The sequence below is a fragment of the Poecile atricapillus genome, chromosome W, assembly GCF_030490865.1.
Source record: "Poecile atricapillus isolate bPoeAtr1 chromosome W, bPoeAtr1.hap1, whole genome shotgun sequence".
In the NCBI taxonomy this organism is placed as follows: Eukaryota; Metazoa; Chordata; class Aves; order Passeriformes; family Paridae; genus Poecile; species Poecile atricapillus.
Window position 1 is genome coordinate 100,639,856 of NC_081288.1, and position 25,387 is coordinate 100,665,242.

At 42.2% G+C, this 25,387-nt stretch overlaps 1 protein-coding gene across 1 annotated transcript in view; it reads right to left on the bottom strand.

Annotated features, from left to right (window-relative positions):
* The window catches only part of LOC131591640 (BDNF/NT-3 growth factors receptor-like), a 660,084-nt gene extending 646,711 nt beyond the window's left edge, over nucleotides 1-13,373 (bottom strand). The window contains exons 1-2 of the mRNA XM_058862552.1: nucleotides 10,616-13,373; nucleotides 10,124-10,512 (exon numbers count right to left, since the gene is read on the bottom strand). Of these exons, the coding sequence (XP_058718535.1) occupies nucleotides 10,124-10,446 (323 nt within the window). The 5' untranslated portion in view covers nucleotides 10,447-10,512; nucleotides 10,616-13,373. The remainder of the gene's footprint in view (nucleotides 1-10,123; nucleotides 10,513-10,615) is intronic.
* Nucleotides 13,374-25,387: the final 12,014 nt, after the last annotated feature.

Below are 25,387 nucleotides of genomic sequence, written 5' to 3' on the forward strand. Positions count from 1 at the left end.
CATCCTAAAATTGAAAATACTTTGGCATATACTTAAGTATACTGCATAATTAGCCGCATAAAAGTTAACAGAACTGCTCCTAGTAGGAGGGTTTAATATATATGTTTACAAGCTGAAGGTCACTACATGCATATTGTATTCTAAATATATTTTTTTTAAAAATTAGGAAAAGACAAGACTAGAAGAGGGAATAAGAAATTACAAAACAACAGATTATTTAACTCCCTAGCCACAAAGGGAATTTGACTTTCTTTAAACAGACCCATATTCACCAAAAATATTCAGATGGAAAAAAAAAGGAAGAAAAAAAAAGTGAGGTAGAAGACCACAGTTTAAGGGAAATGTTGAAAATAATTTTCAACTACTATCCAGGAATATCAGGTTCAAATCTTCCATTCTCCTGAAGGAATGTAATCCTAGTCTCCCAAAACATTTCATACTACAAAGCAATCAGAGATGACCCTCATCCTTACTGTCTTAGTTTAGGGTAAATTTGGGAGAAAACTTCTAAATGGGGTTCCTCTAGAAAAGCAAAATTCAAACGGCCCCTCCCCCCAAGTGGTTCGGGAAAAAGAGATTTCTTTGGAGAGAAGTGGAAAAAACTGTTTGTTTAACAGAAATTAAATAATATTAAACAATAAAACTTCTCACTGTTCTATGGGATGGCAAATCCAGGAAGAAAAGTCTTTTTCATGTGGTGTAGCTCGGCCCACTCAGGTTCTTATCAGTCCTTTCGGGCGCTGGAAAGTGCCTAGGCCCAGGCCCCGGTGGGCCACAGGCATGAGTTCCTGGGGTTTGTCTGTGTGTTTTTCAGTCTAAAGCAGGTTTGAACAGATCCAAGAAAAAAAAGAAAAAAAAGTCCAGGGACTTCTTCTGCCTCAGCTAGCTAAAACTAACTAAAAGCCAAAGAGAAGCTCTGTCTCGCTGTCTGTCCGTGCTGCAGACACCACAGTCCAGGAGCAGGATGTGAGGGAGTGATGTTTTCTTTCAACACAAACTGTGCGCTTTTTCTTCTCCCCCTTTGCTCTCAGAGCCAGTTTTAAAGGTGCAGAACTTAATATGTAACATAAACTAGGCAATTTGGGATACTAGTATCATAAAGTCACTCCAAGACACTTACCTGTTCATGTTGCTATATTTTTTGTCATAACTGAACATTCAGTGGAGCAGGAACAATATTCTGCTGTCTCACTATACAAATAAGTATCACAGACACTTAGCTAAACAGATAGTTCTGCTCTCTGTCCCAAAAGCATGTTTAAGTATTCCACATTAACTTAGGCAATACTGACAGGAAGAATCAAGACAAATCCACATCTGTATGCCATATTCGATGGTAGTTAAGATGCCAACATGCAAGACCTTGGTTCAAACCCATGCTCTGAATCAAACAAAGCAACCCTGTAATGATGCCTTAAGTTTTAGCTTTTATATTTCCAGATTCTGTACTGCCTTAGTGTGTGACTCTGAAGTTCATATAAAGTGTTAGCAAGTTCTCTTTACAGGGTAGTTAGACAAAACAATCTTTTTCCAGCCTGAAAACCAAGGGACATTGTGGCAGCTTCAGGCCCAAAAAGCATAAACAACAGCGAATTGAAGAGAGCGAACCAGGAGGATGGGACTTCATAACCTGAAGCTGTAGTTGGACAATTAACCCCAATATGTAAATGGACCAAAAGTTATAAAAGCATGAAAACTCGTGACCAGTCATCCATCTTGCGTCCACCTTGGGCAGAGCCACGGACAGGCTCTTGTACTGCCCAAGGTGTACCCTTTGAAGGCCTTTTAATAAATACCTACTTTATTCCTCTAATTTTGTCTAGCCTCTGTTCCAGGTCAGCTTCTTTAGGCATCAGTACAACACTCTGATGAAATTATTTGGTTTGGACCTGTCCTTCTTACTCCATCTTACTCCACAGCATGATTCTGTTTTCTAGGAGGTCTTGCTTTTTCCACTCAGTGAACTAAGTCCTCAAAGTTTTCTTATAGTCAGTGGAGAGAGAAGGGAATGCTTACATAAGACAAGTAAGTAGATTTGCAGTACAAATCTAATTTAGGCCTTCTGAATCTCTTCCTGGAAGAGGCAGATTCCATTGCTGGCAGAAGAGCAGCCAACTAAGTTAAGTGTCTTTCCTATGTAGTTCACAGAGACTTGACAGATTTTAAATGCTGAAGTCTGGGATAGTCACAGACATGCTTAGCAAGTCTAGCATATGACACTAACAGCATATCCTGTGAAAAGTCCCCCATACATGTCCAATAAGTCTGACATGCCCAGTATGCACACATACTTTATCTACATGTTTCCTGTGCAGTCTGGCACTTGGAAAATCAGTTACTGCAGAAGTATTGGGAAAATTCACATCTTATATGCTCTTCATACAGAATATAGCATTTGACTGTTATATAGGCATATTGGATCTGACTGAGGTAAAGTTCACAGTTCTCACAGTGCTGTGCTTTGCATTAATAGCTGTTTTGGGGTGATTTTATGATGATACTCTATTCCCTAAACATCTTCTTTATGCCCAGAAATGGCTGCTGTAGCTGCCATGGTGTGCTTGGGTGCTGTGGAGATCAGTGGTTACTTTGTTGCTTAACTAAGTTGGGTTTTTTGGTAGCTTATGCAAGAATTTTTTTTTGGTTGTTTTCTTTTTCCCTGGAATGCAGCAGAGATCCTTCAGGGTTTTGTTTTTGCTTTTGTTTTGTTTTCCTTGAACTGTTTAGGCTTGGGTTTTTTTTGTTTTTCTTTTCATATCAGATAATTGCCAAAGCGGTAGACCAAGAGCCTGCGGGAATGGGGGGGCGGGGGAGCGGGGGAGGGGGGGCATGTGTTTTGCCCAATGTTATAAATCCATATTGTGATATTGGCTTTCGCAAGTATTAGGATGAATATTATATGTTAAATGCTTTTTGGCTATGTCTGTACTTTTTCTCTTGCTAGCAAGTTTTAGGCGTAGAAGAATTTCAAATGTTAGGGCTATGTCTCATCTGGACAAGGCAAGATAACCCCAGCGGGCAAGACAATGGGGGGACCAGGCTGTTATCAGCAGCAGGACATGGAGACCAGGCCGTCATCAGCGGCAGGACGAGGGGCCCAGACAGTTATCAGCACTGACTGCTTGCAGAGAAAGGAAATCAAGCTCAAATAAAATGATGATCAGCAAAAATAAAAACCGTATGGAGCATGGTCTAAAAAGGCGGAACCAGGGAGTGGCCATGCAGAACACTTCTTGAAAAAGTTTGAATATGCAATAAACCCTCACAGCAGGATGGGATAAAAAGGGTGTTCCAAAGATACCAGGTGTGTTCCTGGCAACGTGCCAGAGCACCTGGCCATTTTAACCCTTTGATTTATTTTCTTTGTCTCCTAATTGTCTTTTTGTTTATATTAAACTTTTTATAATTTATTAAGAGAGTGAACCTCATTTTTCACACCAAGCTGCTACGTGAACTCTTTTTTTCCGTTGCCTGAGACAAAGGGGCCAGATGCCATTTTTTACTTCCCTGCCACGTGGCCAGCCAGCGGTTTTTTTTTTATTCCTCGGGCATTTTGGAGTTTCTTTTTTTGTATTCTGCTGTGGGTGGGTGTGTTGGGGGGTGTGAGGTAAGGTTCTGAAAGTTCAATATATAGCATTTATTCAATCTTTTTCTGTGCCTTGCGGGCACCCCTTTTTTGTGTAAATAAACAGTTTTGGTTTTTTTCACTTTCACTCACTGGTATTCATTTCTTTCATTGGCAAAAAGGGATTACTGGAGCCCTTCTCTTTAGAGAAAACACTCATTCCAGAGAATTTTCTCCCAGATTTGTCTCCAAACAGGCAGTAGCTGGAGAGGTGCTGATAACAGACCAATGTTTTGGCTGCTGGTGAGCAGTGCTGTCCCTCTGACATTCCTTCCCCCATGTCTTGGGTTGCAATGCAAGATGTAACTAAAAATATGTATTCTATTACTATGTTGAAAGCAGGTGGAGCAGTTTTCTTTTTCTCTTTCATGACCCATCCATCATAACTGTGGGATATCTTCTATTAATGGGCCATTGAGTCTCATTACATGACTAATAAAATTACATCACCCCATTGTGAGATACTCCACCCAGGGGGAGGAGCTAAGCATCTAAACCTATATATCTTTAGAAACTCAGAACACCACAGCAGCCTTTCTCCACTGAATTCCCACAAGAAAGAGACTAGACCTATCTACATCACTGGACCTTCAGAGGGATACTATGCCCTTCTACAAGATCATTACTTCAACAGAACCACGTCTGTCACTCCAGGAGGACTGCAGCCACCATTTAATCAGACTGCTACAAACACCCTGACTAACAGGGCATCAGGTTATATTCTGACTCTATCAGTGAGTTGGGTTTTTTTTTGTTAGTTTTCTCTTTTGTATTACTGCATTTTAATTTTAATTTTCCTAGTAAAAAACTGTTATTCCTATATCTTTGCCTGAAAGCCCCTTGATCTCAAGATTATAATAATTCAGAGGGGGGGAGATGGGTGGTTTACATTTTTCCATTTCAAGGGAAGTTTCTGCCTTTCTTAGCAGACACCTGTCTTTTCAAACCAAGACATCCCATCAAAGCTATGGGAGTGGGCAAGATCCTGGGAGGGGAACACAACCAGGCCAGCTGACCCAAATTAACCAAAGGGATATTCCATACCATATAACATCAACGCAGATATAAAAGCTAAGGGAGAGAGGAGGAAGGGGGGGGGGAATTTGTGATTCTTTAATGTTTGCCTCCCAGAGGAACCATTACGCATGCTGATGCCCTGCTTCCCAGGAAGTGTCCAAACATCTCTCGCCGATGGGAAGTAGAGATTGTCTTTTTTTCCCTTCACTTATAAGTGCACAGACTCTCACTTATTTCTTTCTTTTGCTGTAATAAAACTGCCTTATCTCACCTGCTGGTTGTTCTCCATCTTATCCTCTCCCCTGTCCCATTGGGAAAGTGTGGAAGATCAGACAGTTACAGAAGCTGAGTTGGGTAGTGTCATCAATTTCTTGGTTTTGGTACAGTGGAAACCGTGGGAGAGAAACTCGAGGCAAGAACAAAAGTGAAGACATCATATCTGGTCACTCTGACCGCTCTGATGAGAGAAAATGTAACAAGGACATTGCTGATGCAATGAATGCACCAAGAATGCAAGAATGTAACAAGTACTTGATAACCAAAAAGATTGTGTTACTAAGGGAACAAGGGCAAAGGAATCAGAGTGGAAAACTTTGTACAGAACTTAGAGAACTATAAATACGGGTGATTAGTGTAATAAACTAGCTTTACTTGCATAACATGGTCCATGTCCTCTCAATCCCCACAGGGAAGGGAGTGATAGACCAGCTTAGTGGCACCTGGTATTCAGCCAAGGTCAACCCACTACAAGAGGATATCTGCTTAATACAGTACTAATTATTTTTAATGTATGGTTCAGAAATGAAAAAGATAATTATTTTGTTTAAATCTAAATGCAAAAGATTTCTGTTGTCTTAACTGCCAAACCAAGATGAAAAATAAATAAATTGTCCAGCCCAAATTAGTGGTCTATTAAGAGATTCTCCCATAAGAAGCTTAGAAGTACTACCATTTCACTGTGTTTTGGCAATGGACAAACTTTGATTAATTGCTTGTCCTTCTTTATACATTGAACAAATGTATATAGTGAACTAACAAATCTTGTACAAGCTTCTGTAGCAAGTGCAACTTCCATTGTTTTGCTCATGAAATTACTGTGCAGGTTCATTTAAATATGGTATTTGAAAATTTGTCAAGCACCCCTCTAAAATACTCAATCTCTACTTCCTCTTGCCTCAATATATTCAGTCTTTACACAGTAGGGAAACACTTGGGATCCAAGAAACCCCCATCCAAAAATAAGTCACATTGGACTAATAAGCTTCAAGAATATCCCTTACGAATTTATTTAAAATTTCTCTCTTCAAAATTTATTAAAAGCAAAAAAAAAATGCTTGAACAGAAGTTCTTTTCATCCTTAGCATATGCCCTCTAAACTACTCTACACTGTTGAAATGTTTCAATTCCATTGATGTTTTGATACCAATTTTAACAAGGCCAGAATCTGAGCCATGGCTTCCCTTTATAATAAAAGGCATCTATGTATCTGGTTGGATCAGGACCAGTAGGCTTAGCAAAAAGCTGGTTCAAATTATACCATTTAGACATTACAGTCTTTTAAACTGCTTTTCAAATGTCTTATGTCTTGTGTCTGCCTTGTTCTACTTTGTCTTAGTTTTATAGAAAAAGAATTCTTCAGGCCCTGCTTATAACAAAGGAATATTGATCTGAAATCTGATCTTCAAGAATATAAAAAACAAAAGTAGCTGACCTGGTATTAAATATATTTAATAATTTCTGCTATATCAGCTGCTGATAATCATCAGTCAATACAGGTCATTTTCTTCCAGGAAAAAAATTAAAAATATATATATTCACAAAAGAATTTTCATGGCATAGCTCCTTTGCCACAAGTGCATTATGATTCTGTAATGTTATGGTGTATTTGGTTTGCATGGCAATGTTTTGGGTAGCAACAGGGGCTACAGGGGTGGCTTCTGTAAGAAGTTGCTGAAAGGTTCCCCTGCATCTGACAGAGCCAATGCCCAGCAGCACCAGGATGGACCCACTGCTGGCCAAGTCCAAGCCAATCAACACAGTAGTAATGCTTATGTGATATTTAAGAAGGAAAAAAAGGTATTGGGAAGAAGCAAATTGCAGCCAAAGGAGTAAGAATATGTAAGAGAAACACTTATGCAGACACCAAGGTCAATGGAGGAGGGGTAGGAGGTGCTCCAGGCACTGGAGATTTCCCTGCAGCCTGTGGTGAAGACCATGGTGAGGCAGCTGTGTCCCTGCAGCCCATGGAGGATCGTGGGGGTGCAGAGATCCTCCTGTAGCCTGTGGAGGGTCCCACACTGGAACAGGGGAAGGAGTCCTCCCCATGAGAAGAAAGCAGTGGCAGAAACATGATGAACTGACCATGACCCAAATTCCCATCTCCCTGCACTGCTGAGGGAGGAGGTAGAGAACCAGGAATGAAGTTAAGCCCAGGAAGGAGGGAGAAGCAGGGGAAGGGTTTTTTTTTATTTGGGTTTACTTCTCATTATCCTGCTCTGATATGATTGGTAATAAATGCAATAAATATTTCCAAGTCAAGCCTGTTTTGCCTGTGACGGTAATTGGTTAATGACCTCTCCTTGTTGTTATCTCAACTCATGAGCCTTTCATTCTATTTTCTCTTCCCTGTCCAGCTGAGGAGGGGAGTGATAAAGCAGCTTTGGTGGGCACCTGGCATCCAACCAAGGTAAAACCACCACATATGTTTAATAGTAACTATATAAGAAACAAGATCTCTATATGTATATTTCAGGGGATGTTAGTTCGGTTTGCTTGGTTTTATGCAGTTTCCAAAAACTTAGGCTCACAATCAAAAAAAATTAAGGTGCATCCCCAGTATATTTCATTTCAATAGCAGCTATGTGTCTACATACATTTATATAAGTAGATCTTTGCAAATGCAAACAATGCCCAGTAATAGATTATATTTTCATCCCATGCAGCATAGGCATATGGCTTTCAAGCCTCTAAGAATTTATTTCTCCATTTTAAATTCACATAAATGATAACTTAGGAGTGTTTCAATTTCTAAAGAATAGTTTTCAAAGAGAGATTTTCAAAACATAACAAGCTAAAGATACATTTATCAATAACATATTGATAGGGTTTTTGAAGTTCTCTGCTTTTTTTTTTCATAGTTTTAATATTCACTACTTACTGTACTCATCCAACCTGGGAAAAGAAATTCTACTAGCCACCTGTATTGACATGTTAGGTGTTGCTGTAGTAACAGTTGACAAACACTGAAGAGAGAGAGAACTGCAATCCAAAAAGTACATTATTTTTCCCCTCTTATTTTAAAACTTAATTCAAAATGGAGAAATAAAACCTTTATTTACTTATGAAAAAGCTTTTGTTTTAGAATGATTTGAGATCTTATATTTTCAACATAAAAATCATAAAGGAAAAATAGAATCTAAAAATTCTGTTAAATGTTTTCTAAAGATATTGGAAGTTGGACTCCTGGGCCTTCTCTTTTCTCATTTGTATGGAAAGAAGGGGAAGCTTCATGAAAACATTGTCTAGACGAAGGCCTCAAATTTATGCAAATTACTTTCATTTTAGTATATAATCCCAAACTCTCTTAAAACTCGAGTGACTGAGGACATAGAACTAAATGTAGTATCTTGCTAGCTCAATCCTGCACAACACTGAACACCTGAAGAATGCTGCCATCCTCCAGCAAAGTTCAGCTTGTACTTTCTCAGCATGCCAGAGACAACCCCAGATAAGTTCCCAAGGACCCCCTCACTGACTGGAAGAACGAGGTTTAAAACAAGGGATGCAAAAGGTTACCTGAGAGCAAAAAAACCCCCAGAATATATTAAACCCTATGGTTTGTGATATTTGGGGTATCTTTGGAGCCTGGAAATTGCAAAACTGATTTTCATAATGCTTACTTTCAACTCACCATAAGCAAGAATTTTAAAATATGAAAAAATAGTGATAGGTTACTGAGATATTATATCTCAGCTGCTCAAAATCCCTTCAATAGTTTTAAGCCAAATGCTTTGCATTGTACTGTATCATTTCAAAATGCCAGAAATAAACATCAAGCCAAGCCATGCCATCCTTCACAGCCAAAAGTATTTTTCTTACAGGCTCATGACTTGTTAAATAATTGCCTCTATAAATTGAACATACTGGATAACAAGGCTAGCAAAGCTTATAAAAATGAGCAATCATGCATAACAATTTTTTTTTCATTAAGCAATTCACAGAATATTAAACAAAATCTGAAATAATAACTGTTGCAACAACTTAGAAATATTACTTCACTCTCTTAGGTCCTAAAAATTTACCCAAGGTAGGCCCTATATGAGTAGAAGAAATTAATGTCTCCAGCTTTTCCCCATGCATACATAAAGAAATGCAGTAAACTGACTATAAGAAACTGCAGAAAGGTAGCCAAGAGCTAGAATTAATCTTAAGTCCCACCAAATTTAATGGCATTTTCACATTGTTTCTAAAGGAAACTGAAAAAAAAAGGAGAAAGAAAGAAAGAGAAGGAAAAGTTAGAAATCTGAATATATTTTGGAGGGAATTATTATGTTATCTTTTTTTTTTTTAAAATGTCATAGGAAATAATGCAGAAACAGCAGGTGCTGGGGAAGATGAAAATGGACAAAACAGGGTGGTTTTTTTTCACCATATCTATCATCTACAAATATCGTATCCAAAATGTTTGCTTAGCAAGTCTCTGCAGCTTTTCTCAGGCAATGTATGTAGATTTCACAGATCTCTAAAGAGGATGCAGAACTGAACACACAAAGCTACTGGATTCCTTTACTGATATCATTTGCAGTCAAACAAAATAATGACACATGGGTAAAAGGGGAAAAACCAAACAATAAAAAACCCCTTCCACTTTCTTCACTATTAAGGAGGGTTTCCTAATACTCCAACACTTGCTGAGAGACAGCGCAATGCGCATTCTGTAGAGTCTTTTCTCCTCTCAGCGACTTTATGGGGAAGGGCAAAGAAGGTTAGGTTCACATGCCTATGGACAGGGCCACTATACTCTCCATTCACAGGAATAAACGGAGGGGACAAACATTTTAGAAAGATAAATGAAAAACCTTTCCAAAACTTCCGCCGACGCAGAAACGAGTTTTGGATGATACACACTTCACCCACACACACACCCCGCCCCAGCTGATACAAGAGCCGGGGACGACAGCTTGACTGCGTGCTTTTGCAATCCCAGGTATTTCCGCGGACCCGCGACCTCCACGCCGACTTTCCCAGGAAATCGTACCGCGGGCAACTAGCATTATCATCTAAATGGGTTCGAAATTATATATCTGGGAAGTCAAGTCCTAATTAAATCACATCGGACTTTTAAGCTTCCAGCTAGAACAGTTCGCGGAGCAAGTGTATTTCAGTGCAGGGAACTTCCCCTCTGCCGGCTGTCCCCACGTCGCTCCAGCGGCTCCATCCCCGCCACCCACTCTCCCGGGGCTGGGGCCGAGTTGTACTCACATTTCGGTGACATTTAAGCTCTCAGCGCTCCGTTGGGGGACAGGGAAGGAGATAATGCCTGGCGCCGGCTCCGTGCACCAGATCCGAAAGGAGCTGCAGCGGCAGGACACGGGGCAGCTCAGCGCGCCCCACCAGGAGCCCAGCACCAGGCAGCACAAGCCCCACAGCCAGGCCAAGTCGGTCCCCGGCCGTCTTCGCTGCCAGGACGCCATGCCGCCCCCACTCATTCCAGCGCTGCCTCGACGTCCTCCACCTACCGCCACTGTCGAAGAGCACGATTGGAGGGTGCGCAGCCTTCGGAACCGCGGACGAGTACCCCGCATCCAGGGTTCACGTGGACGCACCGCAGCCGCCTGGGAGGCTTTGCGGGGACGCAGGATCAGGCGCTTCTGTGGGACAGAGACAGAAAAGGGTGATGAGAGGCCAGAGTGAACGCCGGCACGGCACGGCACGGCACGGCACGGCACGGCACAGCACGGCCAGCCCTAGTACCTGCCCTGGTCCCGCTGGCAGGCAGCGACGGCGCCTGACTCGTGGCGGTTCCTGATGATGCTGCAAAACGCGCGGAGTGGCCGAGACAGGTGGCAGAGGCAACGCTTCTATCTGCGGGGGCTCAGCCGACCGCTGTCCGCGGTAGAGAAGGAATGGAAGAAACAACGCAAGTCACGGCGGAAGCGGAAGACAGGGAGCTGTGCTTGTCGCTTTACGCACAACGTATCCTCCTCCCTCCAGATGACAACAAGGAGACAAAGAGGAATAGAGACCAGGAGAGACACAGGAGCAGAAAGGGGGAGAATAGAGGGGGGAATAGACGGGGAAAGAGAAAGTGAAACAGGGAAGGCAATGACAGAGAGACAGACCTAGACATCGCGCGAGAGAGATGGGGACAGAGCCTGAGGAGAACAGATGTGAGTCAGGGAGAGATGGAGGCAGAGATGAGGAGTAAGAAAGAGTTATCTTTTATGTGAAAGAGCTGCTGGAATGCATGGAATTCTGTCTAGGGATGGATGATGAACCAACTGAGAATTTATGGCTAAGGGTTAAAAAGCAAATCAATACAGTCAATATTGTAGTGGATGTCTGCTTTAGACTGACTGATCAGTAAGAACAAGTAGATGAGCCCTTCTACAAACAACTAGAAGTAGCCTCATATTTTCAGGCCCTGTTCCTCATGAGGAATTTCAGCCACCCCAATATCTGCTGGTGTTCTACACTGGGGGAGGGTGAGAGAAAGATGGTGAGGAGTTCTTTCTGTGTCTCAATAAGAAAGTCCCAACAATAAATGGCTTAATAAAATAATTCTTTAAATAAGACAAAATAAGAAGAGGAATATAAATAACACATGGAACTCCATGTTAATGCATAGTTGGACAGACTCTGGATTAATTTCTCCCATGACATGGGCAAATTCAGTCCATGGAGAGAGGTTCCTCCTTTTTGGTCATTCCAGTTATTATATAATTTCTTTAACAAGAAAAGAACTCTATTCGTAAAAGAATGTTTGCATGATAACTTCTTACTGCACTTTTAGATAAACAAAACCATGCATGTAGTGCAATTACCAGTACCAAGTGGAAGCTCACTGAAGGCTTCTCTGTTAAAACAAACTGGCTATGTTTGTCATTTGGCCAAGGAATCTATAGAATAATGCAGGCCTGATGGCCACACTATACATGCAGCACAGCACAGGCCTGGGCCTATTCAGTTTAACTGTTATGAGGATCATTAACTCCTCCATGTACAGTGGTCTCCCAGTCAGGATCCCTAAAAGTGAAGGGACAGCACAACAGGGCAGAAGCAATCATGGAGGTTCCTGAAGAGCATCAGTGACAATACCCTGACACAAATGATAGAAGGGTCAAGGTAGAGAGGTGCTCTGCAGGACTTCCTAATGGCAAAAAATAAGGGGCTCATTGAGAATTTGAAGGCTGAAAGCAGCCTTGCTGCAGTTTCCATGAGGTGGTGGAGTTTAGGATCCTGATAGGAAGAACCAGGGTAAAAAGCAGGCTCACAACCTGAGGGTGGAAGCAGGGAGAGGTAACCTAAGAGGAATACAGAGATGTTGTCCAATCCTCTAGGTATGAAGTCAAGAAAGTTAAAGCCAAAATGGAATCTAATATGGCCAGGGATGTCAAAGAAAACAAGAAAGGCTTGTCTAATGTTACATGTCCTGGTTATACAGGATATGGAAAGGTTGAAGTACTGAATCCCTACTTTGCCCTCAGTCTTTACTAGCAAGACCAGCCTTCAGGAATACCAGGCCCCTGAGACCAGGGTGTGAAAAATGAGGTTCACTCTCCTGGAAAAATTTAAAAGGTTTAATAAAGACAATAAGAGACACAGATAATAAAGCAAAGTATAGCAGCCGGGTGCTTGGCACTCTGCCAAGAGCACGCTTGGTGTTTCAGGAACACCCTTTATATATGCCATTTCTATTGCATCACCTTCATACATATTCATAGACTTTATGCATATTCAAACTTTTCCATTGACTAGTTTACATCTTACAGGAACTATTTTGCATGGCCACTCCTTGGATCTGCCTTTTTAGAGCACGCGCATTTCTTGGCTTGCGGTTTTAATTCCTTTCTTATCATCTTTTCATTTGGGCTTTGGCTCCTTCTTCCCACAGGTGGTGAATGTTGATAGCAGCCAGGTCCCCATCATCTGTTCACTGGAGGTTATCCTGACCGGCAGGCAGTTCAAGCATACTATATTGACTATTACCAATTATGCCTAAATTTTTGCTAATGGCAGGAGAGGAAAAAAAGCAAACTAAATTCACACAACAAAGTCATTCTAACATACATAAAACATTCATCTTAATACTTGTGAAAAGCCAATATTATATGTATTTATAACAGTCCCCCCTCTTCTGTCTTATAAATCATTTGGCTTGAGCAATAATTCTTGTTTTCTGACCTCTATCATTCGCTCATTTTTTTTCACAAATCAATTTAGCTTCTTCAAAAGGGTCTTCCATATTACTTTGTTTCTTTAATACCATGATCTTTTGTGCCGCTCCAGATGTAGACAATTTTGGGTCTATAGGCATTGTTACCACTTGCATGCTTTGGACTACGCTGGTGATTAGCCAAATTAAACAGGGGATCAAGCAAGGAAGAAATATTAAACCAGCTGTAGCACATAAGATAAAAAAAACTAGCTTCTTCCACCATTCTATTCCAAATACATTATCCCACCAGCTAGTGGTCAGCATTGATTCTCATTTTTTGACCAGTACATGGGCTATTTTTCTGAGATTCTTGGCAATATCTAGAACGGCATCCCTGTTGACATTGATTTTCAAACAACAATCTGATGTATTAAACTTCCCACAAACACCCCCTTCTTCAGCCAATAAATAGTCTAAAGCCAACCCATTTTGATATATTGCAGCTCTGGCTTGGCATTGCTGACTATTAATTCCATGGCGCCGGCTGTTTCATTGGTTATGATTTCTACAACAGCTTGGAGTCTTACGATGCAATTTAGCATGTAAATTTGGGTTCAATACCCCCAACTCCCATCTTGTGCCCAGGTAGCTGGCCCATATATTTCCAATATGTGTTCAGGGGACCATTCCTCATCCCCTCATTTTTGAAATCCTCCAATCAATTCCCTTATATTTCTTTTTAGGTCCTCATAAACTGGTGCTCCTAATTGATCTCCATCTGGTCCTGGTAAAAAGAAAAACCCTGGTTGAATGATTCCCAGCGTACAACTCCCTTTCCACCGTGAATGGAGTCTTGGGTATGCCCTTTTCCCACATATCCAAAATAAGCCATCTGGTGCTTTCCAATAATAATTTTTCTGTTGATTTATATTTTCCCAAAATTTAGATATTTCTGGGATTCCAAAATAAGGATTTTTCCCTGTATCATTACATTGGAAGAGTCTGGTTTTGTTAGCATTCAGGAACACATAATCACAGAATGATAATATGAAGGTGCTTTATGGAAGAGCTCTGGGTGTCAGGGGTACACATACCCAAATCTGACCTGCCTTGGTTTTGAGCTGAACATGTTTTTATACTCTATCATTATATAACTTACATATTAATTATTAAACTTACATTGTTCTATTGTATGCATTGTTTTTACCCAAGCATGAATTTCTCATGATCCCCTCTCAACCCCCTAACATTGTTTCTCATGCTCTTTAAACAATAATTATATCTAATCACATCTAACAATTGTATCATTTATCATATACTGATTACACAGGTGCAGTTTCACCTGATCTTTAGCAAGTACAAGGCCTAACATTTCCCAGGGCCTACTTTTCCCAGGGCTTGCCAAGCCTAACTTTCTTTCTAAGTCCCCAAATTTTCTATGATTTTAAAACCTTTTACTATCAGTTTGATTATCATACACACAATTATTTTCTTTTGTCTTTCTCTGAGTCCAATACAGAGTTGCTTCCTCTGGGATCCACCATGTAGAAGTTCCATTACTAACTTTATACCTTTTACAGGGATTATTTCCCACTTCATTAAGAAAAATTTTCCCAGTGCGCCAGAGACATTCTTCCCTTATCACTGTTGAACTTGGAACTTACCCTTCTGGTCAGGTCCCCCCTCTTATATTTGTCCTGTTCCACTTAAGGAGTTCCACCAGGGCTATGCTACTACCTTTCCATGGCCATTCCTCTGTCATCAAAGCCCCTCCACAGACTCAACAGTTGGTTATGTTAAGGTCCTTGCTTATCCTTTCCCCTAATTCCACAAATGGGTTTTTTTCCCAGTCTTGAGATATCTATTTCCCCATTTAACTGCTGTTTAAGTTTTGCATACAGGTCTTGACGTGAGGTTAATACAGGGCTAGATTGCTGTGCTGGCTTTGTCTTTTTGACTACCATTTGTTCCTTTACCAAATCTTGGACTTTTCCCCTGATGGCAAATGCGAAACAAATCAATATCTCTCCTTTTGGACATTCGTTTCCCAATCTGTTACCACTTGTTCCTAGGTTTTCTGTAATCCAATATTTTTTTCCCATTTTGCATACAAGTACCTAATTTGGATGGGTCATAACAGCGACTGTTGACATGGGTCTGAGTAATGAGGAGCCCCAGTGTTTTTCATGTCAAGCTTTCGGTAGCATTTGTAACATGGCCTTGCTGGTGTGTCAAAGGGAAAAGGCAAAGGATAAGTGACAGAAGAAGGAGTAACAGGTCCGGTATGTCTTATACCCCCCACCTCCCCTGCCTATGGGGTTGCAGCCCATAGCAGGTGTATATGATCTTCTTGGTGACGAGTACAGCGGACAACCCGATCTTGCCCTCTATTTCCTTGTCACTTCCTTTTTTGCAATTTCCAGGCCAATCATTTTTGACACCTATTAACTGTAGTCTCTCACTGTTCCTCAGGTATTTCCAATTCAACAGGCACTTAATAATTCCCATCTACAAAGCAAAGTTTTTATTTAAGTTGTTCTTTATAGATTTGGCATACAACACTTCATGCAATGAGAGGCTTAACTTTGTGAACTACCAATTTTTCCACAATTTAAACACTTATATTTAACTCAGCCAGTATGTCCAGTATTGGCAGTATTCAGACAGGGTATATGGTATGGCACTGATGGAAGTTTTAATTTCCCCCCTTCTTCATACAAGTCACAAGCTAAAGCCAGAACATGAGGATCTCTTCACCGAAACAGTCTTGATCCTCCTGTTTGAAGTGGAAGTATTCCTCCCCGAGGTGGGTATCAAAGGTGTCTCAGAACTTGTCCAGGCGGCACTTAAAACCACTGATATAAGCTTGGCCTTACTTCCCAGATGGAGTGATTCTTTGTACATTCCTTGGATCATTTGGATTGTCCCAGTTCATTACCACCCAGTCCCTGCTTAAGAGTCAATTTGGTATCACCTGGTTTAGATGTTACAGTCCACTCCTCAGGTTCCTTTACCAGTCCTTTGATTTTACTGGCATGGATCCACCCTCTTTCCTTGGTTCGGATTGCTGCCTCAGTTTTCAGTAGTACCTGAAAAGGACTTCTTAATAGCACAGGGAGAGTGAAATCATCACATCAGGATTTTCCATCAGGATTCTCCAAAACTTTTGGTTTTAAAAAAAAAGCTTAACAGTAAATGTAGAGGCAAATTTTTATTTTTGTGAGCTATAATTAGTTAAACAAGAAAGGCCAGGATAGTCTTGACATGAGATGGATCACATCTATTACCTTTTTACCCTCTGGGTAATATCGAACTGTTTAGATTCACAGACTTCTTCTAACAGTTTCTTAGAACAAAAAAAACCCTTCCTCTTAACAACAAAAAGAAGAAAGGAAGACAGGAAAGAGAAAATAAAATCTTGCTTTAAGAAATCAAAATTAAACAACTTGGTGGAGTTTGAAGAACCAGCAAGAGATTAAGACTACCTTTGCCTTGGTCTTATCACCCACTACTCTTTTTATTCACTGCAGCTCTTTCAGGCTGTCCCTCGCTCCTCCCCCACTGCTGCAGCCGCTTTGGCCAGGGCAGGCCCTTTTTTAGCAGCTCGCTCTGTGGGCAGGGGGACCTGTAGACAGCCCCCTACGTGGGGACTCTGGGGGAAAAGCCCGTGCCCTGCCTCCCTCTTCTGCATTGTCCCCCCACACACAGGACTGGTATGCTCAGTACACCCAGCCCCCACCACAGCCGGGGCAGCACCTCCCGGAAAGCACAGCGCTGGGCATCAGAACTCAGGTCTGGGGGCTCTGCCACCGGGCCAGCCCACTCCTCAGCAGCAAACCACACGAACTGCATCCAGTGCTGCTGCCGGGCCAGCAACCCTGCGCCCCTCAAGACCCTCGTACAGCCGAGCCAGGTCCCAACCCCAGCAGTGCCCAAGGCAAACCGCACCCCGTGCCACCTCGACTGGGTAGGCGAGAACAGGAAGCCACGACGCCAGGTCCCGCTGGCTGCCACTCACACAGACCGGGCCCCACTGCAGCCCCCGAGATCCCACCACTTGCATAAAAGCAGTCAAACAACCCCCAAACTTGGCAACCCCCAACCCGGCGTCCCCAGGTGATTTGCGGAATAAAAGGAACCCTATAACTCGCAGAGAAGTTATAAGAGCAGGTATGAATTTATTCAGCGCTGAGGTGCATGGGGATATCTCCTCCAAAAAGCATGCACACCTTTTTGATTGGGTTTTCCCTTTTTATCCTTTACAGACTAGGTTTACACGATACGCCTAATACATATTAATTTCCTAACCCCGCCTGTCTTCATATTACAATTAGCCCCGTGCCCCTTTCAGTCCTTTGGCTGCTTTTTTTTTTTTTTTTTGGGACTTCAAATCCGTTTCTTCCGGCTTAGGGTCCGAGGAATCTCCTTTATCCTGTGGTGCCTTTGTCTTTGCATCTTGTTTGTGTATTCCAGCTCCTTATCTCATCTTGCAGTCTGACTCTTTTTCCTGTTCTTGTGGATTAGGGTGTCAGGGTCTGGTTTTTGTCAGACACCCCTTTTAGTCAAGCATTTCTTCTTAATTCTTAATTTCTCTGTTTCACAGGTGTTCCAAATATCTTCCTTCCCTGGCACAACCCCCATTCCTAATTGTATTTGCAAGTCCCTTCCCAACAAGTTGATGTCTGCTCCAGGAACTAATAAGACATCTCCTGTTCCTATTCTGGTTTCTCCTCCAATTTCTACAGCTCCAATGACAGGAATCTCAAACCCTTCTCCCCTTGCTACCTCTACCGTGTCACCACTTACACCACATCCTTCTGGAATCTTTAACACATAAGTTCTTTCTGCTTCAGAATCAACTACAAATTCTAATACTTCTTCTTGGGGGCCTACCCCCAAAGTTATCAAAGGCTTCAGACAGCACTCATCCCACAAAAAACAAAGCTTACTTCCTCCCCACTCTCTCCCTGGATGCATCCCCCATGTAATAAATTTTTATTATTTGTTAATCAAATTTAATATTATTACTAAAATAAAATATGATTGCTAAGGTTGTTTTAAAAAGCTAACATTGCAGAAACGCCTAACCACAATGACCACACATCTGGCTGTGAAGGCAAGAAGCTGAAACTGCAGAGCTGAAGCTGCAGGATGGTATCTGGCTGTACAAAGGGGAAGTAGAACATCTTATTCATGAGAATTGCCTACCCACGACCACCAAGAGGCAGAAGAAGACCCCCTAGCAATAGGAGGCACAGGCGCTGATGCAATCCAGGAAGACACAGATGCAGGGACTGTATAAAAAAGGGAACCTCCTCAGCCAAGGCGCGTGCTGTGTGTGGAACACTTAAGAGGAAGTGTCCTCCGGCTCGCCCCCAGCTGGGGTTTTGCTTGTTTACTGCTTGCTGAATTAATAAAATTGACTTTCATGAATGATTTTTTAAATTGTCCTTTCTATTTTGTCACGCCAATTTATAACAATTTGGTGCCATGACTCGGATCCTGGGATCCGTGGTTTAGGGGTTCCCCCTCCAGTGAGGCGCCCTATCCCTATCTTCGGATAGCCCTGGTGTGGAGGATCTCTATTCCCCAGACCTGGCATTCCAGACCCCCAAATTTGGTAAGCAAGCAAAAGCAAACCACGTAACCCCTTAAATTTTGTGTGCATGAAGACCAAGTGAAGACCCCGGACGGGGTAAGTATAGGATTGGGATACCATTTGGTTGGGGTTGGTGTTCCCAGAGCCTGGTGTCTGAGAGGTCTCCTGGAGGCCAAGTGAGAGTGGACCTTTCATTAGTGCGGTTCCCACAGTCCGCAAGGACCTGGGCCACGAACAAGGGGAGCGTGTGTGGGTGTGACTGAGGGGGCTCTGGAAGATGGGACAGAAGGGGAGCAAGCCTTCTGGGCCCATGGGAGGGAATAAAGGGAAGTTGCCCAAGATCCCTCCCAACAGCCCGTTAGGGCTAATGTTGAAATATTGGGATAAATCACCCCGGAGAAAAGAAAAAAGTAGAGAAAAGATGATTTATTATAATATTGAGGTATGGGGAGGAAAAGCAATTCATGGACCAGGAGTAACATGGCCCCCATTTGGCTCTTTTGATGAGTGGGTCCAACAGGACTTGAACCTCTGGGTAAACAGTAAGACCCCCATGAACCCAGAGGAAAGCGAGTATGCCTCCCTTTGGCTTCCAAGGGACACACACAAGACTGATAGAAATGTCTCCTTGTATCCACTAAAAGATAAAAAGGAAAAAAGAAAAGGGGAGAGTGATGAATTATTATACCCACCTCCCTATGCCCCCCCTGAGGAAGAAGATGAAGAAGCACAAGGGGAAGTACAAGCACAAGCACCACCATTACCACAAGCACAAGCACCACTGTTACTACAGGAACCACAGAGACCATTTACCCAGAGTCAGGCTAGGCAGAACCTATGTCCCTTGAGGGAGGTGCCGATGCCGGGTGGGAACAACCAGGGCATTGGGTATGTGTCGGTTCCCCTTAATACCACGGATGTCAGGGATTTTAAGAAGGAAATGGGTAACCTACTAGAGGATCCTTTGGGGGTGGCTGAACGTTTAGATCAGTTTGTGGGCCCCAACATATACACCTGGGAAGAACTCCAGGCCATCCTTGCCATATTATTTATGGCAGAGGAACGAGACATGATACACAGGGCAGGGATGCGGGTTTGGGATCTAACATATCAGGCCGGACCTGCCGCAGACACTAAGTGGCCCATGCAAAATACTCATTGGAATCATCAAGAACAGGCAGGGTGTAATAACATGGGTGATTTAAGGGCCATAATAATCCAAGGGGTAAAGGAATCTGTCCCGAGGGGACAAAATATTAATAAAGCATTTAGAGAGGAGTATAAGAAGGATGAGACCCCAACAGATTGGTTGGAACGTCTCCGAAAATGCATGCAATTATACTCAGGCATTGATTCCACTACACCTGTGGGACAAACCCTCCTTAAAACCCAATTTGTGGCTAAATCTTGGCCGGATATAAGGAAAAAGTTGGAAAAAACTGAGGATTGGCAGGAAAAACCCCTGGATGAGTTGCTGAGAGAGGCTCAGAAAGTGTATGTAAGGAGGGAGGAGTTTCAGAAAAGGCAGACTAAGTTGCTGGTGGCTGCAGTACGGGAGGGGGTTCGTAATCCAAGAGAAAGAGGGTTTATTAAGGGACCCCAAGGGCCTGGAAAACCTGTTGGGGAAAGGGATTTGAGTGAAGTTGAATGTTTTTATTGTCACAAGAAAGGGCATTTGAAGAGGAATTGTAGACAGAGGATTCAAGAGGAGAAGGTATTTGAACAGGATTAGAGAAGTCAGGGGCTCTATTTATTGGGGACCCATATAAAATTGTCAGAGCCCTTGATAAAGTTGAAAGTGGGTCCTCAGCAAGAGGTACTCGAATTTTTAGTAGACTCTGGGGCAGAGCAGTCCACTGTCCAATGAGTACCTAAAGGATGTAAATCTTCATTAAACCATATCCAAGTAGTAGGGGCCAGTGGAAAACCCTTTTCGGCTCCCATAATTGAAAATGTACAATTAGAATCAGAATGTAAATTTGGAGTTGGGCCATTGTTATTAGTTCCAGAAGCAGATTGTAATTTGCTGGGACGGGATTTAATGATAGAATTAAATATAAGCTTGGAAATAAAAGATAAACAATTGGCAGTAAAATTATGTCCTTTAAGGACACAAGATGAGGAGAAGATTAATCCAGAAGTATGGTATACTCCTAAAACTGTAGGAAAATTGAATATTGAACCTTTTGAAGTAATAATTAAAAACCCTGAAATCCCTGTAAAAATAAAACAATACCCCATTTCCCAAGAAAGGAGAAGAGGGTTGATGCCTGAAATCGAGAGGCTGCTACAAAGAGGTCTCAGAACCTTGCATGTTGCCCTACAATACCCCAATTTTACCAGTTAAAAAGCCAGATGGCAGCTACAGATTAGTGCATGATTTGCGGGAAATAAATAAACGAACTGTGACCCGCTTCCCCGTGGTTGCAAATCCACATACATTGTTAAGTCAACTAAACCCCGAATATCAGTGGTACTCGGTAATAGACTTAAAAGATGCATTTTGGGCATGTCCTCTTAAGGAGGAGTACAGAGATTATTTTGCTTTTGAGTGGGAAGATCCAGATACCCATAGAAAACAGCAGTTAAGATGGACTGTACTCCCTCAAGGATTTACCGAGTCACCTAATTTGTTTGGTCAGGTTTTGGAACAAATTCTCCGGGATTATGAATTACGGATGGGGGTGGTTTTATTACAATATGTGGATGATTTATTAATTGCAGGGGAAAGTGAAGAAAGTGTTAGAGCAGAAAGCATTAAATTGTTAAACTTTTTAAGTATACAGGGGCTTAAAGTGTCCAAATCGAAATTGCAATTCATGGAGGAGGAAGTAAAATATCTGGGACATTGGATTATGAAAGGGTGTAAGAAGTTAGATCCCGAACGGGTAAAAGGTATTTTAGCTTTAGAACTCCCTAAAAGTAAGAGGTAAATTAGACAAGTGTTGGGATTAATGGGATATTGTAGACAGTAGATTGAAGGCTTTAGCGGAAAAGTGAAATTTTTGTATCAGAAGTTAGTGGGAGAAGGAGTGTAATAGACAGAAACTCTTTTGTTCGCCTAAACATATAGATATGATGCTTTGCAAAATTGTGCTTTGTGAAATCGGGAGGAGGTTGAAGGCCGCTAAACCGCTGAGGCTCGCATAATAATTAACGGCCTGGCAGAGATTTCTGGAATGCCAGGACAAGATAAGCCTTAAAGGGAAAACAGTGAGAAAAGGTCAGCAGAGTAAGATTGAGGAAGACTTGGAACCTTCATCCCACGACCACCAGAGAGCAGAAACGACCCCCTAGTAACTAGAGACGCATGCGCAGAGACGCCGGAGAAAGGACACATAACCCGGAAGTCGAGTCACTTAAAAGGAGAAACACAAAAGCAGGAAGCGCGGCAGTTTCACGGAGAAGAAATTTTTCTTCTCTCCTGTCGCCCAGTGCTGACTTTTGCTTATTGCTGGCTTGCTGTAATTAATAAAACCTTTCTTAGATTGAACCTTATATCTCTCTCTTGAGTGCATTCATAACAAATTTTGGTCCCATGACTCGGATGCAATCTGCAGGACGGATTCTTGGCACTACCGGGGAGGCGCCCCGCTCTAATATTTAGGGGCCCGGAGGACCGGTTCCTGCCTCAGTTGCACCGACGAACCTAAAATTAAGGCAATAAGCAAAAGGGAGACCCGTTAAAATCTGTGCACAGAGTCCGGACGAAGACGCGGGACGCATGAGTATTACAGGGAACCGTTCGGTCGGGGTCGGGATCCCGGAGTGTGGCGAAGTGTGTGTGTGTGTGAGAGGGGAACTGGCAGCCAGATTCCCCAAGCAAGAGCGGACCCTTCGGTAGTGCGGTTTCCATTGGCCCGTGAGGGCGTGGGCCACGAAAAAGGGGAAGTGTAAGAGGCTGTGTGATTGAAGGCACTCTGGAAGAATGGGGCAGGGGAGAAGCAAGCCCCCTGTATCTATTAAACTCCTACCGGTACCTAGAGTTAGTCCGTTGGGTTTTATATTAGATAATTGGGAGCATTTCCCGAGAACAGAAAATAAAGATAAGGCAAAAATTATTCACTATTGTGTAGAAATATGGGGAGGAAAGGAAATTTCAAAGAATGTATTTTGGCCTATATTTGGATCAACTGAAGAGTGGGTTAAACAAAAGTTAAATTCCTGGGTAAAAACAAAGACCCCCTTTAGCCCAGAGGAAAGTGCTTATGCAGAGATCTGGGTAGTAAATCCCGAGGTTTTTATATTTAAGCTGACCAAGAATTCGGGGGAGGGGAAGGGAAAGAAAAAGAAACCCCGAAAAGAAGACACTTTGATAATCCCCCTCCTTCCATTTGTACCACCACCACCACGAGCCCCTTCCCCTCCCCCTCCGAATCCCAAGGAGGAGGATTTAGACATGCCAGAGGTGGGGCCTGTTACCAGGAATAGATCCAGAAGGAAGCACGAGAACCTATTCCCATTAAGAGAGATGCCAATGGGTGGCCCCCAAGCTGGAATAGGGTTTATATCTGTCCCCCTTAGTTCGGGGGATGTCAGAGACTTCAAAAAGGAGATGGGGCATTTGCTGGAAGATCCATTGGGGGTTGCAGAAAGAGTTGATCAATTCTTAGGACCCAATATGTACACATGGGAGGAATTACAATCTATCCTGAATATTTCATTTACGGCAGAAGAGAAAAACATGATTAGAAGGGAAGGCATGCTCATCTGGGATGCTCAGCATGTCCAGGGACCACTGGCAGATGTAAAATGGCCCCTCCAAAATCCCCATTGGGATCATCAAAATCCAGTGCACAGAGTACATATGCAGGATTTGAGGACTATTATATTTCAAGGAATTAGGGAGGCAGTCCCAAGGGGTCATAATATCAATAAAGCATTTAATGAGAGGCAAAAGAAAGATGAAACTCCTACGGAATGGTTGGAAAGGCTAAGAAAGAATTTTAAACTATATTCTGGAATGGATCCAGACACCCAATTGGGACAAGCACTGCTTAAAGCACAATTTGTAGCAAAATCCTCGGAGGATATTCAGAGAAAGATAGAAAAATTGGATGGGTGGCAAGACAGGGGTTTGGATGAGCTTTTGAGGGAGGCCCAAAAAGTGTATGTTAGAAGAGAAGAGGAGGCTCAGAAGCGGCAAATTAAAACGATGGTGGCTGCTGTGAGAGAAAGTAGAGATCAAACCTGGAAAGGGAAACAACAGAGACCGATCAGAGACTCAAAGGAAAGACAGAACACTAAAGTTTTTTTTTACTGTGGAAAGAGAGGACACTTTAAGAGAGAATGTAGGGTGAGGATCCAGGATGAAAAGATGTTCAAAGAAGACTAGGGGTGTCAGGGGCTCTTTATTTTGGGGACAAAAAAAACACCAGAAAGAGCCCTTGATAAAGTTAAAAGTGGGTCCCCAGCACCAAGAAATAACATTCTTGGTAGATACTGGAGCTGAGAGATCAACCATTCAGTTTTTACCTAAAGGATGTAGTATATCCAAAGAAACTGCCACGGTAGTGGGGGCAAAGGGGGAACTCTTTGAAGTGGGGGTTATTAAAGATGTGATGATAGAATCAGAGTCAAAAATCGGGTTGGGAAATTTTTTGTTAGTACCAGAAGCAGATTATAATTTGTTGGGACGGGATTTAATTATTGAATTGGGAATACATTTAGATATAGTTGATAAGGAGTGGAGGATAAGACTATGCCCTTTAAGAGTAGAAGATGAAGACAAAATAAACCCAGAAGTGTGGTATACACCTGAGAGTGTGGGACAGTTGAAGATAACCCCATTCTCGGTCACTATTAAAAACCCAGAAATCCCAGTCAGAATAAAACAATATCCCTTGTCACTTGAGGGACGAAGAGAGTTGAAACCAGAAATTGACAGATTGTTAAGTAAGGGACTATTAGAACCATGTATGTCACCTTTTAACACACCCATACTGCCAGTAAAGAAGCTAAATGGGACTTATCGTTTGGTACAAGATTTAAGAGAAATTAACAAATGCACAGTGGCACGGTTCCCCGTAGTTGCAAACCCGTACACGTTACTAAGCAAGCTGGGACCTGACAGTTTGTGGTACAGTGTTATAGATTTAAAGGATGCATTTTGGGCCTGTCCTCTTGATGAGACTAGTCGAGATTATTTCACATTTGAATGGGAAGATCCAGATACGGGGAGGAGACAACAACTGAGATGGACAGTATTGCCCCAGGGATTCACAGAATCTCCCAATTTGATTGGGCAAGCATTAGAGCAGATTTTACAGGATTATCAGACAGACCCAGGAGTGACCCTGATACAATATGTGGATGACTTGCTTTTAGCTGGGAAAAAGGAAGAAGATGTAAGGAGAGAGAGTATTAAGCTGTTAAATTTCCTGGGTTTAAAGGGATTGAAAGTATCCAAGGCAAAGCTCCAATTTGTGGAAGAAGAAGTAAAATATTTAGGCCATTACCTTAGAAAAGGGGAGAAAAAGATAGACCCTGAAAGAGTACAAGGAATTTTGTCACTACCAATTCCTAAAAATAAAAGACAGATACGTCAAATCTTGGGGTTAACAGGGTACTGTAGACAGTGGATTGAAAATTATAGCAGCAAAGTTAAATTTTTATATCATAAATTGACACAAGAGGGATTAATGAAATGGAGTTCAGAAGATACAGAAAAATTCCGAAAACTACAAGAGAGTTTAATTCATGCTCCTGTCCTGAGTCTCCCGGATTTGAGAAGACCTTTTTATTTGTTTGTAAATGTGGAAAATGGAAT